The following is a 17,313-nucleotide window of genomic DNA, read 5'->3' on the forward strand; positions in this document are numbered from 1 at the left end:
AAGTTGTTATTTCTAATAACATCCATAGATTTCACACCTAAAAGAATAATACATAAGATTGATTTGCATACAATTATGTTTGTGTTTGTATGAATGAAAATATTAGATAATTAGCAGTGAACTAAAATACACAGAAAGTTATTTTGGCACAACCAGTGAGTTGTCTTACCTGCACACAACACTATTTAATGTAATGAAATAGATGAACTTTATCGTTTATATACTAGTACAAATAGCGAAAGTTCATAAGAACAAGGCTATATCAAATGTACCTGTGTTATCAAATCTTGCACAATTCTTTGAAATTTATGTACCGTTGTCAAAATATGCCGAGATCTAACTTGTAAAACATAGCGTTTTCTGGAGGAAAAAGATCAAAAAGAGATCAATGGCATTTTGTCGTGAACAATTTAGAATTGTTACTTAGTATAACTTTAACTTGTGCTTGCTTTATGTACATGTACTGGTATTCATCATGAATGTGTACTGAATGCCATTGTAATGTAAGCCAGTCAGGTTACAAAAACGGCAATAAACGAGCACAAAAATGTAGTGTTGTCACGATGATCGATTAATAATCGATGATCGGTCGGAAAGGCTGTCGATTTTAGACAGTCGATTGGAGATTTTAACAATCGATTAATCGGTATGTTTCAGCACATATCTTTTTTATAGTTTTCTCACTTTTATTTCAAGAACAGACTCTTGTTATCAAAATATACATCTTCAAAGTGTTGTCCTTTACTACCTATTTTAAAATACATTTACTTAAAGTCTGTTTGAAATAAATCATAGGATAATGATAATTGTACATGTATTTCTAAACTGAAGAAACTAAACTACTTGTATAAATGAAAAATATTAGTTTTCTGTATTAGGGGGAAATCACTTTTCATTTCATGCGTAATCACAAGGATTTGCAATATTAAATGTCTTATAACAGTTTAAAAAATTAATTCCATATATACGCTCGTAATTTAGATGATCATGTAAATTAAAACCTGCAGACTGATCTGTCAATGCTTATGTTTCCCAGGCCAAGTAATTCCTAATCATGCAAAAATCTGTATTACCAAAAGTGTTAATTAAACTGCATATATACTGTTTTTAGAATTTCGATCTGTACAATGCACCTTTACTTACATTATTTAAAAATAAAATTCTAAATTTTATATGTAATATAATGCCTATTTTATGCAAAGGGTTACTGATTCGATTATTGGCCGATGATCAGTTGGTTAGGGTCAACCGATTCTACCGATTAATCGATTCTGATTTTCAACCGATTTGACAACACTACAAAAATGTAAAGATTTCTTTGCAAAAATATAAATTTTCTGATCTTTGACTCGGACACAGACTTCTTTGTACTCATTTGGTGAGTTTATTGAGAATACTTCAGTCCCTTTTGTGCTAGTTGTGTAGTATACAGCAGTCTTCATTGTGCTCAGTTGTACAGTTTGTTGAGAATACATCAGTCTTCTTTTGGTCATATTGTAGTGTACAACAGTCATTGTTGTGCTTAGTTGTAGAAGATACAGCAGTTTTTGTTGTGCTAACTTGTAGAGGGTCTACAGAGGTGTTGTGTTCAATTTCAAAACGTCCATATATTTTATTGCAATCAGTTGTAAAGGACCAACAGATTTTATTGTTCCCAGTTAAAGGATGTAAAATAGACTTTTACATGATTTAGACTGTATTATTTCTATAACTTACCATCAGTGTTTGTACATTAAGTTTGTTTGTAAAGATTTGTTTGTAAAGCATACGATGCCTAGAGACGCGCACACGATAGTGAGAAATCGAACTTAAGACCTTTCTTAGTATTTTCTGTAGAATCTTAAATCAAGGAAAAGCAAATCATAATTGCCTTCAATCATAGTCCTCTTATGTTACAATCGTGACGAATTGGTACGACCAGAAGATAACGAAGCCTTGGATAAGGAATCCTTGAAAAGCACGTGACTTGCTGAAATATAAGTAAATGTCCCTTCTAATCGGAATTTCTTAGTTCGGACTAAATAGAGTGAACAACATGCGGCTTTTGATACTGGCTTCCGCTCTTGTTATTGCTTCGGGTATGTAAACATTGCAAGAGTTCGTATGTTACGACACTTATCAATCTTTTCAGTGTATTGTGGAAGCTTGAAGATGTGAAAGACATTGTAGGATAAAAAAGTTGAGTCCAAATGAACATGTTTAGAAACTGTTCCTAATTACTGCTTTGGTCTCGCTTCAGAAACATCTGATATCTTGATTTATAATTTGATGTTAAGTTCAAAAAGGTCACTCACACCTGCATATGGTGTTTATGAATGCCAACTAATAAATTCAATACTCAAAACGTTCGCTTTTTAAACATTGGTAGGCTACTAAGTTAATAATATAAGGATTTCAACAATCTTATTTTAAATCAGCCTTTCGTAAATTCTATGGTTTTTATCATGACATTGTTGGCAATTACCAACTATCATTGGACTTTGTTTTGGCTGAACTGTTTTATACCAATTGTTAGGCCTGTTTATTTATTATTCATTTAACTTCGGATTGTCCCTTCTACTTGATCAATGCATAGGACTCACGGTAGGTATGACCAGACCAAACAACATGGGATCCTTTCTACCTCTAGACACCTGATCCCACCTTTGGAATTTTGTGGGGTCCATATTTATTTCCAATTCATAGTTTTTTTTTGTTTTTTTTAATTGTTTATTGATTTTAAGATCGATCACTGTACGATACCATCCTCTTTTTCATCTCATCAATGAAAATAATCAAATGTAATTTTCTGTCTCTCAGATATTTTTGGTCTTACGAGGGTTTGTTTATTTTGGATTTGACAGGACTATGCTTTCGTATTTTTAAATGCTAACGCTAAGAAAGCCCCCCCTCCCCTAACCATTATACCACCTATTTTGTCCCGGGGTCTGTATTTTTAACCCTGTTCATTTTTATTGTTTAAATGATTTATGTGATTGAGGAGGTCTACTGTTTAATTTCTTCATCTCTTCGTTTTCAAGAAAATTTCGTAACCTAGCTTTTATTATCTCAACAGAGGTAAAAATCCCATTGCACAAAACTTTTATAGCCACTCTTAGTCAGACAGCATTTCCATAAAGAACATCCAGCATGGGAATTTCTGATTGTGCAGCTAGGTGTTTAGTCTTGCAATGTTACCTTGTTGTAGCATAAACAGACGATAAAAAATTACCCACCACTACTTGTTCGAGAAAAGAATTGATTATTGTCTAATTTTCAGCTAAACCACATGCCAAATTGAATGTGAAGAATGCACCATGTGGAACACCCAGTGGTTCACCTAACGGTCTGACTCAGTACATTGTCGGCGGCGTGGAGGCCAACGTAGACGCCTGGCCGTGGCAGGTAAGCATGATTAACAGGTGGAAATTAAGTAAAACATGATTGAGATGTAGAAATAAAGTAAAACATGATTGTCAGATAGAAATAAAGTAAAACTTGATTGTCAGATACAAATAAAGTAAAACATGATTGACTGGTAGAAATAAAGTTAAACATTAGTGACAGGTAGAAATAATGTAAATCATGATTAGGTACTGACAGGTAAAAATAAATTAAACATGATTGACAGGTAGAAATTTAGCACCATATAAAGTATAAAAAGTATAAAACCAAATAATAAAACCAAGAGATGAAGAGATCTTTATGCAATAATCTAGTTCATCTATTCAAAAATACTGGAATGACTAGGTACAAAGACTTGGAGAAGTGTATTTTTTTTTACAAAAGAAAAACCCTGTCTGTTGAAGATTGATCTATATTCATAGATTAGTTTGGAGTACAATGGTCGCCACATCTGCGGTGGAACCCTTATCAGGAACGACGCCGGAGATTTAGTGGTTGTTACTGCTGCCCATTGTGTTGATGGGTAAGAAAATGACAAAATATGCAGTTTATTAAGATCTGAGAAATTGCATCGGAAATACTTGAAATCGGTTTTGTTTCGTAATAATGTAAGGCAAAGAGTCGTGCAGATATATCAAAGACAGAGAGATTATAAGTTCGAATCAGAACCGAGACTTGAATACACATATTTATACATATATATATATAACTATTCTAAAACCATGATAAATTATCTTTGGCACTCGAATTAGACGTTAATACTTGTATTAATTTTAGGTTCCTTATCAACGTTGGCATAAAATTTAATGCTATGTATTTTGACTTGAATTTTAATCGTTTCTTCTGAAACAAATTAATTTTTTTATAGTTCTCTTGGAAATCCAAGTAACCTAAGAATAAAAGTAGGAGAGATGAGATTAAGTCAGAATGTCGGACAGCGTATGGCTGTCCAGGAGGTACGAAAGCATAGGAGTTATAACTCAGCAACAATTAACAATGATATTGCCATATTAACATTTACCACTCAGCCAACTGAGAGCAGCTCAGTTATGCCTGCGTGCATGCCAACAAGGGATCATGGAGTAAACGAATTGGCCTACGTTACCGGCTGGGGCACTACATCTGAGGGTAAGAATGTTAAGAAGAGATATATCAGATTGTTTTCACAATTTTAATCATGTGTGAATATGGTGGCACATTTCTGTCCCATACATGCTGTTGTGAGGTGTGTTGTATTTGTATTGTTTCATTATGTATATAATTAGTAACATTAAGTTTCTTGAACATTCCAGAGTGGTCAACATGTTCGGTCATTTTATCTAGAACATTCTTAAATTTTGTGTATGTCCAGATTGTTCCAGTAATATCATGTTTTAACAATTTCTAGAATATTCTAGATTTATAATACTGTATAAATACCCTGTCAATTCGATGCATAGATACTTTCGTCGTATAAGCACTATTGAGATATAACTGGGATATATTTTCACTGGGACATTATTGTGTGCAGCAACGGACACTCTGATGTATGTATTTTTAGATTCTTGCTAAGTTTGTACTTTACGTTTCATACACTTATTATATATTACTGTAAATAAATTATTGTTAAGTTTAAATTGTGTTATTGATCTTTGCTGGCATTTTGGGTAATTCTGACCCATAACAGAATTGGGGGCTCGTCCGGGATAAAGAATTTCTTGCACTTTTGCAGTTTATTGTCAGAATTTTGTTTATTGAACCGTTAAATTTGACTATAAGCCAGCAAAAATCAACATGGTATTTTCGGTCACAGACTTTCTTAGTTCACCAAGTGTTCAGGTTTTTGATACGTTAAAAAAGGATGACTTGATTGCATTAGGTTTGCATTTTGGGTTAGATGTTAAATCCTCTCAGAGAAAGCAAGACATTAGAATTAAGGTTGCAAACAAACTAGTAGAAGAAAACATCTTTGAAAAATATGATCTTCCAGAATATACAGTTAAATCAGAGTTAGGCTCTTACAAAATGGCAGAATATCAGTTTCAATTAGAGTTAGAGAAAATGCGATTAGAAAGAGAAAAATTAGAAAGAGAAGATCGAGAAAAAGAAAGAGAAGAGCGAGAAAGAGAAAGAGAAGAACGAGAGCGTGAACGAAAATTTGAATTAGACAAATTAGCAGCAGAAAGAGAAGAGCGTGCAATGAACTTTGAATTAGAGAAATTAAAATTACAAAACCAACCAGAACCGTCAGTTGTCAAAACTGAATTTGACGCAGCAAAAAATATCAGATTAGTTCCAAAATTTCAAGAAAAATCTGTAGACAAATATTTTCCCCAATTTGAAAAGGTCGCAGAGAATCTTAAATGGCCACGAAATGTTTGGTCAACAATGTTACAAAGTGTACTGGCTGGAAAAGCGGCTGAGGTATACTCTGCACTAGGGGTAGTTGAGAGTTCAGACTATGAGAAGGTCAAAGCAGCAATATTAAAAGCATATGAATTAGTACCTGAAGCGTATAGACAAAAGTTCAGAAAGTATAGGAAGTTTGATAATCAAACATTTGTTGAATTTTCACGAGAGAAAGAAGATTTATTCGATCACTGGTTTAGATCTAAGAAACTTGATAAAACTTTTGCTAATTTGCGCCAAGTCATCCTGGTAGAAGAGTTTAAGGAATGTGTTCCTCAAGATTTGAAAACACATTTAGAAGATAAGAATGTGAAAACTCTTGAAGAGGCAGCAGTCATATCTGATACTTATGCTCTGTCTCATAAAAAGAATTTTGTTTCAAGATCTCAGACTAGCAGTAATTCTACCAATTCAGACACATATAAAAAGAGTGGTTCAGGGTCTCAGTCTTTCACAAGTTCCCAGTCTCCATCCCAAGGTGGTTTTAAGTCCGGTCCAGGACGTGTTGAAGGATCGTCTGGAATAGGGTCCCTTCCTACTTGTAGTTATTGTAAGAAAAAGGGTCATCTGATCAGTGAATGCTTTAAACTTAAGAGAAAAAATGATTTTGATAAAACTCAACCACATGCTTGTGCGGCAGTTAGAGGTGATAGAGAAGCCTTAGTTTCGATTTGTTCTGATACTCCTGATGTCCAGGGTTCACAGTCCAGTTCTATTGATTCTATGGAGGATTATAAGCCCTTTATGTCTCAAGGATTTGTTTCACTCGGTGACTCTAGCGAAATAAAACCTGTCCAGATTTTGAGAGATACTGGTGCTGCACAGACATTATTGTTAGAGGGCGTGCTTCCTTTGTCTGAGCAGACTTCTACTGGTGGGTCAGTTTTATTACAGGGTGTGGAGCTAGGCGTCATTGATGTTCCCCTGCATAGAATTAGTTTGAAGTCAGATTTAGTTACTGGACCTGTTATCGTAGGTGTTCGACCTACTCTTCCCGTTCCAGGCATTTCTTTGTTGTTAGGCAATGATTTAGCTGGTGGGAAAGTTGTACCAGATCCTATAGTTTGTGAGAAGATCAATCCAGATGTCATGTATAATGATGAAGATGATGACATTTATTCAGCCTGTGCTGTTACTAGAGCGATGGCCAAAAGACGAGAAATGGAGGCAGACCATACTCAAGCATTTGACGAGACGAATTCCTCCGTTGATATTGATTTGAATGACACTTTCTTATCTGACCTTGATGGCATTCAAACAAGCAAGGAACCACACAATATCAAGAAGCAAGAGAAGAAAGAACTTTTACCAAAATTAGGTGGTGAGGATGATGAGTTGCATCCATTAGTTAGCCAAGGCAAGGACATCCTCAGCCGAGAACGTTTACTCTCTGAACAACATAAAGACCCATATATCATCCAACTTAGTAAGAGGGCACTTCCACCAGAAGAGGCTACTAAAGTTGGAGAATGCTTCTATATGAAAGATGGCATCCTTATGCGAAAATGGCGACCACCTGACGCTTCTCCAGATGAAGTGTGGCGTGTTGTTCACCAGATAGTGGTCCCAGCTGCTTATCATCGAGATGTCATGAGTTTAGCTCACGATACACCTATGGCAGGTCATTTAGGTGTCAATAAGACTTATAATAGGATTCTGAGTCATTTTTATTGGCCTAAGCTAAGAAAGGATGTTTCGAAGTTTTGCAAGTCATGCCATGTCTGTCAGATGGTAGATAAACCAAATCAGAAGATACCATCTGCTCCTCTCCAACCCATTCCAGCTTTTGAAGAACCGTTTAGTCGAGTGTTGGTGGATTGTGTAGAACCTTTGCCTAGGACCAGATCTGGAAACCAGTATTTACTTACCATTATGTGTACATCCACTCGATTTCCTGAAGCCATACCTCTAAGGAATATAAAGGCAAAGAGCATAGTTAAGGCCCTAACCAAGTTTTTCAGTTTTGTAGGAGCACCCAAGGCAATTCAGTCGGATCAAGGCTCAAATTTTATGTCGGGGTTGTTCCAGCAAGTCATGCATGAGTTGGGTATAAGGCAATATAGATCAACTGCTTATCATCCTGAGTCCCAGGGAGCGCTAGAACGTTTTCATCAAACCCTAAAAACAATGCTGAAGACCTATTGTTACCAATATGAAAAAGGCTGGGACGAAGGGGTTCATCTTGTGCTATTTGCTGCACGAGAAGCAGTCCAGGAGTCTCTTGGGTTCAGTCCTTTTGAATTGGTGTTCGGACATACAGTTAGAGGTCCTTTGAAATTGTTGAAGGAAAAGTGGCTGACTGAGACTAGTGATCTTAATCTTTTAGATTATGTGTCTGATTTCAAAGAAAAACTTTACAATGCTTGTAATTTAGCACAAGAAAATTTGAAGAGTTCTCAGATGAAAATGAAAATGTGGTATGACAAAGATGCCAGAAATAGGGTGTTTAAGCCAGGTGATAAGGTTCTTGTATTTTTACCTATTCCTGGTCATCCTTTACAGGCCAGATTTTATGGCCCTTATGAAATTGAAAGCAAGATCAGTGATGTAAACTATGTAGTTAAGACACCAGGTCGACGTAAAGAGAAACGGGTTTGTCACATTAACATGTTAAAAGAGTATTTTGAAAGGTGTGACCGAAATTCTGTAAAACCAGTTTCCACTTTAGCCAATGCTAAGACTGTTCAAAATTGTATTGAAAGTGATACGAGTGTAGAAATGAATGAGAAAGATTGTAATCAGAGTGTCCGCTTGAAAAACTCAGAAATTTTGGCTGATTTTGATGCCAGACTTGGACATTTGAACATTCATCAAAAAGAACAAGTTAAAAACTTGATGAATGAGTATCATCAAATCTTTTCGGATGTTCCAAAGAAAACTAATGCAGCTTGTCATGATGTCATAGTGAGTGACGTTCTGCCTATCAAACAACATCCGTACCGTATGAATCCAATAAAATTGCAGTACCTAAGAAGGGAAGTGCAGTACATGTTGGACAATGACATTGTTGAACCTAGTAAAAGTGATTGGAGCTCACCATGTATTCTTGTACCAAAACAGGACGGTTCGTACCGATTATGTACAGACTTTAGAAAGGTGAATTCTGTTACCAAAACTGATTCATACCCAATACCTAGAATCGATGACTGTATTGACAACATTGGAAACGCCAAATTTGTCAGTAAATTTGACCTGTTGAAAGGCTACTGGCAAGTGCCGTTAACAGAAAGAGCAAAAGAAATATCTGCTTTTGCTACACCAGATGGACTTTACCAGTATAAAGTAATGCCTTTTGGCATGAAAAACGCACCGGCTACATTCCAAAGGATGATTCACTCCCTTCTTCAAGACCTTGAAGGATGCGAGGCCTACATTGATGATGTCATCATATACAGTGACACATGGGATGAACATCTTCGAATCATGCGTGCTTTATTTGACATTTTAGCTAAAGCAAACTTAACTGTGAACCTTGAGAAGAGCGAATTTTGTCATGCTTATGTAGAGTATTTAGGTCATAAAGTAGGTCAAGGTTATGTTACACCCATTATGGCTAAAGTGGAAGCTATTGCAAAGTTCCCGATTCCTACAAACAAGAAAGAATTAATGAGGTTTTTGGGCATGGCTGGGTTTTACAGAAAATTTTGTCCAAATTTTTCCTCAGTTGTTAGTCCACTTACATATCTTTTACAAAAGAGGGTTAACTTTGAATGGACAAAGGACTGTGTAAAATCCTTTCATAAAATCAAATCTGTCCTTATGAGGAACCCAGTTCTGTCAACTCCCGATTTTTCTAAGCAATTTAAGCTTACTGTTGATGCTAGTGATGTTGGAATCGGGGCAGCTTTGTTTCAAGAACATAGTGATAATGTAGATAGAGTTGTTTCTTATTTTTAAAAAAAACTTACAAAATGTCAACAAAACTATTCCACCATTGAAAAGGAATGCCTTGCTTTGTTGTTAGCCTTACAGCATTTTGATGTTTATTTGAATGTCACTTTGCATCCAATTCTTGTATATACGGATCACAACCCCCTGACATTTTTGCATAAATTGTCAAACAAGAATCAAAGACTGACTAGATGGAGTTTGTTGTTACAAGAATACAACATAACAATTAAGCATATCAAAGGCAAAGACAATGTTATTGCAGATGCCTTGTCCAGAGTATCATGAACAAATTAGATTTTGTATTAATATACATATGTTTTAACAAGATAAGTTTTCATTGACATTCAAACTTTTTAAGAGGGGAGGTGTTGTGAGGTGTGTTGTATTTGTATTGTTTCATTATGTATATAATTAGTAACATTAAGTTTCTTGAACATTCCAGAGTGGTCAACATGTTCGGTCATTTTATCTAGAACATTCTTAAATTTTGTGTATGTCCAGATTGTTCCAGTAATATCATGTTTTAACAATTTCTAGAATATTCTAGATTTATAATACTGTATAAATACCCTGTCAATTCGATGCATAGATACTTTCGTCGTATAAGCACTATTGAGATATAACTGGGATATATTTTCACTGGGACATTATTGTGTGCAGCAACGGACACTCTGATGTATGTATTTTTAGATTCTTGCTAAGTTTGTACTTTACGTTTCATACACTTATCATATATTACTGTAAATAAATTATTGTTAAGTTTAAATTGTGTTATTGATCTTTGCTGGCATTTTGGGTAATTCTGACCCATAACAATGCAAGATAAATTATGTCAACATGCGTCAAAATATGCCAACGTGCAAGATAATTATCCCTATATGCAAGAATTAGTACATATCAAAACACTTCTTTGGGATATAAAAGATGCTTCTATGCAAAATAAAAAAAAAATCATGTTTATTGCACCTAGTTCAATGGACATGAATTTAGCAATTCATGCTTTTGGCAAAATTCATGTCAAATTTCCTTTTTTTAATAAGTAAGAGGTTTTGTGAAATATAAAATTTACTATATCATATCATTACTTTTAGGTGGTTCCACGACCGACAGATTGATGGAAGTTTCCAAGCCTATTTTGTCTGACACCGCCTGTGCATCTTTCCTCGGCAGTTCTTACAAGAGTGCCACCATGTTGTGCGCAGGTTACGAGGCAGGTGGCGCTGATGCTTGCCAGGTACTTGATTCCGTTAACAATGTTCAATTCCGATTTCTTTCGTATTTACATGTAAGTCAAATCTAGCACACCCTTCAATCAAGATTTAAAGGGAAAACAGTGTATTCTAACTAAGATAGGAACAAATTAAATATTTAAATTATAAATATTTCAGCAATTGTATATTTGCAGAAGACTTCATTTCATTTACTTTCACATAAATGAAGAGCGTGATCGGGGGGTCGTAAGTTCGAATCCCGGCCGCGACTGACCCAAGTCGATAAAAAGGGTTGCTACAATTCCTTCACCAAGCGTTTGGCACTTTGAAATAAGAGTTGCGCGCTCTTCAGATGACACCTTAAAAACCGAAGCCCCGTCAGGCGTGTGCACAAATGCTAATTTTTTCTAACTATAAGTTATAAAATGGTATCCCTTAAATCACTGTTGACAGGAATACATCCATTGTATTCATTACAAAAATTCACAAAAGCATTAAGTTCTGTTATTCATTTAATTTAGGGAGACTCAGGTGGACCTTTTGTTGCCCAAAGAGGTGGTGTTTGGGAATTGGCTGGTAGGTTTCACTTTTTGATTCGGTAAAATGTTGATGTATTCAAATACTAAAACGATCGGGAAAATGAGCTGTATTTTAGACACTATGGATTCTGAATGTGTTTTTATGTTTTAGGCGTGGTGAGCTGGGGGTATGGATGCGCTAGACCAGAACTTCCCGGAGTTTACGCTGATGTCTGGAATTATGTCAACTGGGTTAAAGCCAACTGGAGCACGTGAACATATACAAAATACTCCAGTAATTAATAAATATGATATTTATACCTTGCTAGAGTGTTACGTGTTTTATAGTAAAGCCATTTTTAACCCTATTAAAGGGGCATGTAGGGGTTCATACACATTGTAACATCACAAATTGAGATATATTCTTTTGGGAATATGCAGATATCATTCTTGAAAAAAAGAACATTTGTTTCTCTCAGGAGCGATAAAGTTAGTAATACGAGTATATTAGCAGAAATAATTGTACAAAAAAAAGATTTAGTACTCTTTACTCTATCTTGAAATCGTATTAGCATTCTCTGAGCATTTCACTGCCTTCAGCTCTGAATCAAAAATATGTAAATATGAAAAGCATCTGAACAGACGAAAACATTTTTCCTATCATTCCAACAAATACCTTTCATGAAGAAAAAAACTTTCGACAAAAAAAAAAGAAAGAAAAAAACACGGAATGCTTACCCCTATAGGCACCTGATCCCACTTCCGGTATTTCAAGGGGTTTGTGTTTTATGTCTTATTTACAATTCAAATTTAGAATTTTTTTCAGATCGACCACTATATTCGTTTTATTCAAATTGTACATTTATATTGAATGGCATTTCATTAACATTCAGCATAAAGCATATAGAGTAGACTTGTTTCTAATATTGTATGTAGTATTGGGTATTGATATGCTTGGTTCAGTAAAATTTCGTAAAAAATAAAATAAATGTAGATAAACAACAATTATTATTATGCTTCCTGTCGGTTTGTCTCTATATAACCCATACCCTACTATTCTCGCATAGTGGTCTAAGGATTTATATAGCGTAAGCATACTATGCCGAAATAGTGCACGGCTTTATTTACTGAATAAAATTCTTCAGTGCACACGCCGGGGATCGAACTCACGAGCATGAGATTGTCAGTCCGATGCCTTATCGATTACGCCACAGAGACGATTAATGATTGGTTGAAATTTATTAAATATATAAACTTAATTTATACAATTGACACAAGAAGGAGAAAATAGACAAATATTATTTGAAAACAGTTAAATTATTCTAAGGAACTTTTGATTAATGTGTACAACAAACTTTCAAACTACATGTAATTACATACAGATCGTTAGATGAACTGATTTCATAGGGTCATTAAAACGCTTTTTATATGACGCTTGATTGAAGGATGTAAAAGAAAATTATCAATGAGAATCGACGTCTGCAAACAAATAAGTCTTACTAACAAAACAGAAAATAAAGATGAGTTGCTTTGGGACAGAAAATCCCGACGTTTTTAGAGAAAATACTAGTAACCAAAATAACTAAGCATGCAAACAATTTTAGCATGAAGATTTCAGGCGCGTAGCTGCCTATACGCAAGTACGCAAGTGCGTACACATCATTTTCAAAAAAAAAAAAAAGAAAGAAGAAAGAATAAAAATGAAAGAGAGAGATTTATTCGGAGAAAAAGAGGCCCTATCTTTCTTTCAAATTATTTTACGTCTGATTGTTTCTATTCAAATTTTTATTCAGAATATCGTTATAATCCAGTGTTTTATAAATTGAATTTCCAAAATTCTTGAGTAAGAAAATATTTTTGAATCAAAATTTTCAACTGTTAATCCGCGTAATCCTGATTATGCCGACAAATACATGTATTTGATGAAGGAAAGCGATCTAAGTGACATTGATCTAAAGATAAAGTTACAAGGGTCTTGGACGACTATACAAGAATATCCTTTGAAGTATACTGCATGAATAAATATCGATAAACAAAAGAGGCAAAATTCAAATTATTGAACAAAGTAAATATAAATATAGATCATTCATGAATATCTTATTTTACTGATGTTACCAGTAATGTTTATAGAATCTAAGTACTCTCACATTGTTTAAGCTAACAGAATATAAAGGTTATCAAAAGACCCACACCCCCGTTTATATTTTGAAATACTTTAACTCCAATGATAACTTATTAAATTACTTCTAAGTTTAATCTTGCCACACTTGGAAACTTTTTTTCCAGTAACAATATATTCGTAAATTAATTTGATCAAATTATCCTTCTCTTCCTGAAGTATACATGGAAGTATTACTTAGCTAAGTGTTTGCTTGAGAAAAGAGAGGTAGCGTGATTTCTTTTAAAGGAAAATGACTGAAAATTTTCGTAAAATTCAGGAGCTTCCGGGGGCTTCGCCCCCTGGCCCCCCACCAGGGCTTCGCCCTGGACCCACTGGGGGCCTCAGGGCGGCCCCCAGACTCCCGACCATTTTCTGCGTACACTTCATTTCAATGCTGCCTACGCGCCTGTGATTTTGAATGAGTTCTTGCAAGTGCGCTGTGTAAGCACCGATATTTTCAGGAAAAAGTCAAATAGATTGCCGCATAAATAATTACAACAGTCAGCATAATAATAACAATAGTGTTGCATTATGCATGTACTATGCCTAAATAGTAGGCAGGGTTTGACACATAGTGCACTCGCCTCAACGGCTCGTGCACCATGTGTCAAACCCTGCCTACTATTTAGGCATAGTACATGCATAATGCAACACTATTATATAAATAGTATCTAGATGGTGCTGTACAATGTTTCAACTTATAATCTTTAGATTTAGCGTGATTAGGTATCTACACTGAAGCTGAGGAAAGGCATGTTTTCTTTCAAGAAATAAATATGGGCTTCTTTGATCAACTAGTATCACAGAGATTAAAACTCTATATCAAACTGTTCGTAAAGGTTAAGACGGTTTGAAGAAATTTGCTAATAGTTACATTTATTTTTTCAGTAAATATTTGTACTAGAACGTTTGTACCTATTTATACTTATTGGTATAGAATTTGAATAAACGAATCATTTTAAAGGGATATAAAAATGAATGACAACTAGATAACACAATTTGTCAATAATTACTAGAGTATATCAATATTTACACATAATCAAGTCTTATAGCTGCTAATGTAATGTAAATCCTTTTAATCATATAAATGAATCTTAACTCATATATATATTTCTTTATTGCAAAGAGATTATTAAAACTACCACAACGATAATATATCCTTTTGAAATTGAATTTGTTTTGTTCCTTGCCAAGTTTTCGAATATTTTAACTTATTCCCATCCTACTATAATTATAGAAGACATATTGACAATTTAAAACGAACAACTCAAACGTCATTGTAGGTCAAAGCCTGCTCTTTATTTGATATAAAAAATCAACATATTATATAGAATTTCACATATATTTTTTTTACTCTAATGGACTCTTCCATATGCTCAAAAATTGATATTGGTACATTTATTAAATAGTTGTTTGAATACAAATATAGCGATAACACCGTCCTGCATACCAGTGTTTCTGTATTCAGTACACGACATATTGTTAAGCAGAAGCATGCTACTGCCAAATGAGGAATCCTCTGTAAAATCAACGTTTTGCAAATCTACGGTCGTTACAATAAAATTATTTGCAAATGGATGCACAAGTACAGCCCATTTTGTATTTTGACTGACATGCTTCATATCAACAGGTAAGCCATATTGTTTTAAACTAATTTTGACTACAGAAGTCTCCCTTTACCTGACCAGCAAGATAGATTCAAAATGGTCAAACTAAACATGCTTCATATCAATAGGTAAGCCACTGTTTTAAGCCAAATTTGACTACGGATCACTCCGTTTACCTGGTTAATACGGAGGGCACCTGACAGGTGTGACTGTTAACGGGATCATTCTTATTCCTCCTAACGATCTTATCCAGTTCTGATGTTTTTGGGATCCGTCTGTTTGCACTTCTTGGATTAATTTCATTTACAAATTAAAACTACCATTTTCATCTCATTTTTAAATATATAAAATAATCAGATAGGAAATGAACTTTTTCTTTAAATCAAATAATTATTCTGACTGATTAGGAATGGAAATATTCTCCAGTTGATATAAAAGGAACAACTCTAAAGTGATCAAATACGTAAAAAATACTTTACTTTAAATTGATTATTAAACTGAAATATTATTATTAATAATCGTGATCAAAGTTAAAATAATCTGATAAAGATAGATAATAGAAATATTTTTTTTTGAAACAAAAACACAATTTATTTTCAGTTAATTTTATCATGCTTTGCGCAGATATATTGGATATATATATATATATCCTCTATCAGTGAATGTCTCTTATTCAATTGTTTAAATTGAAATTAATTATGTTTTCTTCGGTATGGCGATTTATGGATATCCTTTACTATTGTTGGATTGATATGAAAAATGGCCAGTGTTGCAGAAATTTTGTTTGTCCTGCTGTCAATATAAAGAATTGTCATATGAATTGGTCATTCACGACATTTTGAACCATTTTCTTCATCAGTTCGTACCGCTTCGGTGGAGCAAAGTTTTTGGATTGTTCGTATTTGTTTTCTAACTGTGAGACAGTATCTGACACAAGAGAGCACCGACCCTTCAACCCGTTCACCTGATGACGCAATTGTTCAACTTCCGACTCTATCTGTTCTACAGACATATCTGAAATGAGAATGTGTCCAAGATGGTGAAACTAATCAATTTATCTTAATGCTATACTTTATCCTTCTATTAATATGTAAAAGTAATTTATCAGATAAGTTCCTTTAATAGATATGTTACTTTGCTTTAATATTTTTATTCTTTGAAATAAAAACACAACCAACCATCTAAATCTGCCTTTCTCCTTGTTAATTCTAGAGAATAGGACAATTCTTTATAGCCATTGGCAAGGCTTCGAATTCCTGTTATCGAAATAGATCCAGGAACTTTATCTTCATTAAGTTTAAAATGAAGAACTGTTCTTTTAATCATGCCTTTAAGTAAACCATAGCGCCTTAAGGGGTCGAAATCTTTAGATCTCTCATAGTCTTGTTGCAGAGTGTACACGACCTGTCTGACGTGTTTATATTCACGCTGAAGTGAGTTCAGCTCCATACACAGTTGTTCGTGAATTTGCCTGATGTTCTCTTTGTCTTTTCCTCTTTCCTGGTTCAGACTTTTTCCTTCAATACATTATAATAACTTTACTCCTACAATGTATTTGAATGATTACTGATACTCCTCTCAAAAACCAGCTGATTTTAGCCAAATCTTTTAAGTTATTATTATTTCTATTAAGAAAATGTGTCCGCATTCCCAAAATTATTTTTAAGTCCAAGGTTAGGAACTGCATTCATTGTTGTTTTAAAGGGTGTGATCTTGAGATAGTATATATGGTCCACCGACAGGATATCAAATATCTTACAAGAATATGCTGGAAAGTTTTACTTAAATTTTAACTGCTCCAGAACATCAGGAACGATTGCATTCAGTACATAATGAAGAGGTGCATTGTTGAAGATACACATTATTGAGTTTTGTTAACGTTCTTCTAGGATAGGATGGAATCAAAAAGTGGTTTCAAAGTTTTACAAGACAATGATTTATAGAATTTGAAAAATTCAACTAGAAATACAAGATGTTAGTTAATCGTATATCAAAGTAAAAATTTCCCACATACCCTTATTATGTGAATACTTTGTTTTAGAGGAAAAAACTTGAGCTGCATTGTGTAAAATAAAAAAGTTTTAAAAAACATGTGCAGCGGTAAGAAGGTACATGTACTTAGTATTCTGTTTTAGAGTTGCGTAGAAAGATGT

The 17,313-nt window shown here is 34.3% G+C and overlaps 2 protein-coding genes across 2 annotated transcripts; one reads left to right on the forward strand and one right to left on the reverse strand.

Annotated features, from left to right (window-relative positions):
- The first annotated feature begins 1,988 nt into the window (after positions 1-1,988).
- On the forward strand, positions 1,989-11,683 carry LOC134233968 (trypsin-1-like). Its single transcript, XM_062716019.1, has 7 exons — positions 1,989-2,078; positions 3,260-3,384; positions 3,807-3,907; positions 4,253-4,512; positions 10,755-10,897; positions 11,396-11,450; positions 11,565-11,683. The coding sequence occupies exons 1-7, from the start codon at positions 2,036-2,038 to the stop codon at positions 11,666-11,668; spliced, it is 831 nt and encodes a 276-aa protein (XP_062572003.1). The 5' UTR covers positions 1,989-2,035; the 3' UTR covers positions 11,669-11,683.
- Positions 11,684-15,801: 4,118 nt separating this feature from the next.
- LOC134233966 (uncharacterized) lies at positions 15,802-16,677 on the reverse strand (the record flags this gene model as incomplete). The annotated part of the gene is made up of 2 exons (XM_062716018.1): positions 15,802-16,174; positions 16,339-16,677. Coding segments are annotated over 2 exons (542 nt in total), but the record flags the coding sequence as incomplete, so codon positions are not given.
- Positions 16,678-17,313: the final 636 nt, after the last annotated feature.

The sequence above is a fragment of the Saccostrea cucullata genome, unplaced genomic scaffold (assembly GCF_032062105.1).
Source record: "Saccostrea cucullata isolate Sc308-1 unplaced genomic scaffold, CSIRO_AGI_Scuc_v1 ctg2226, whole genome shotgun sequence".
In the NCBI taxonomy this organism is placed as follows: domain Eukaryota; kingdom Metazoa; phylum Mollusca; class Bivalvia; order Ostreida; family Ostreidae; genus Saccostrea; species Saccostrea cuccullata.

Coding starts and splice junctions, on each gene's coding strand:
- LOC134233968 (XM_062716019.1), top strand. CDS start 2,036: ATGCGGCTTTTGATACTGGCTTCCGCTCTTGTTATTGCTTCGG. Junction 3,908..4,252: donor GCTGCCCATTGTGTTGATGG/GTAAGAAAATGA, acceptor ATTTTTTTATAG/TTCTCTTGGAAATCCAAGTA. Junction 10,898..11,395: donor GTGGCGCTGATGCTTGCCAG/GTACTTGATTCC, acceptor CATTTAATTTAG/GGAGACTCAGGTGGACCTTT.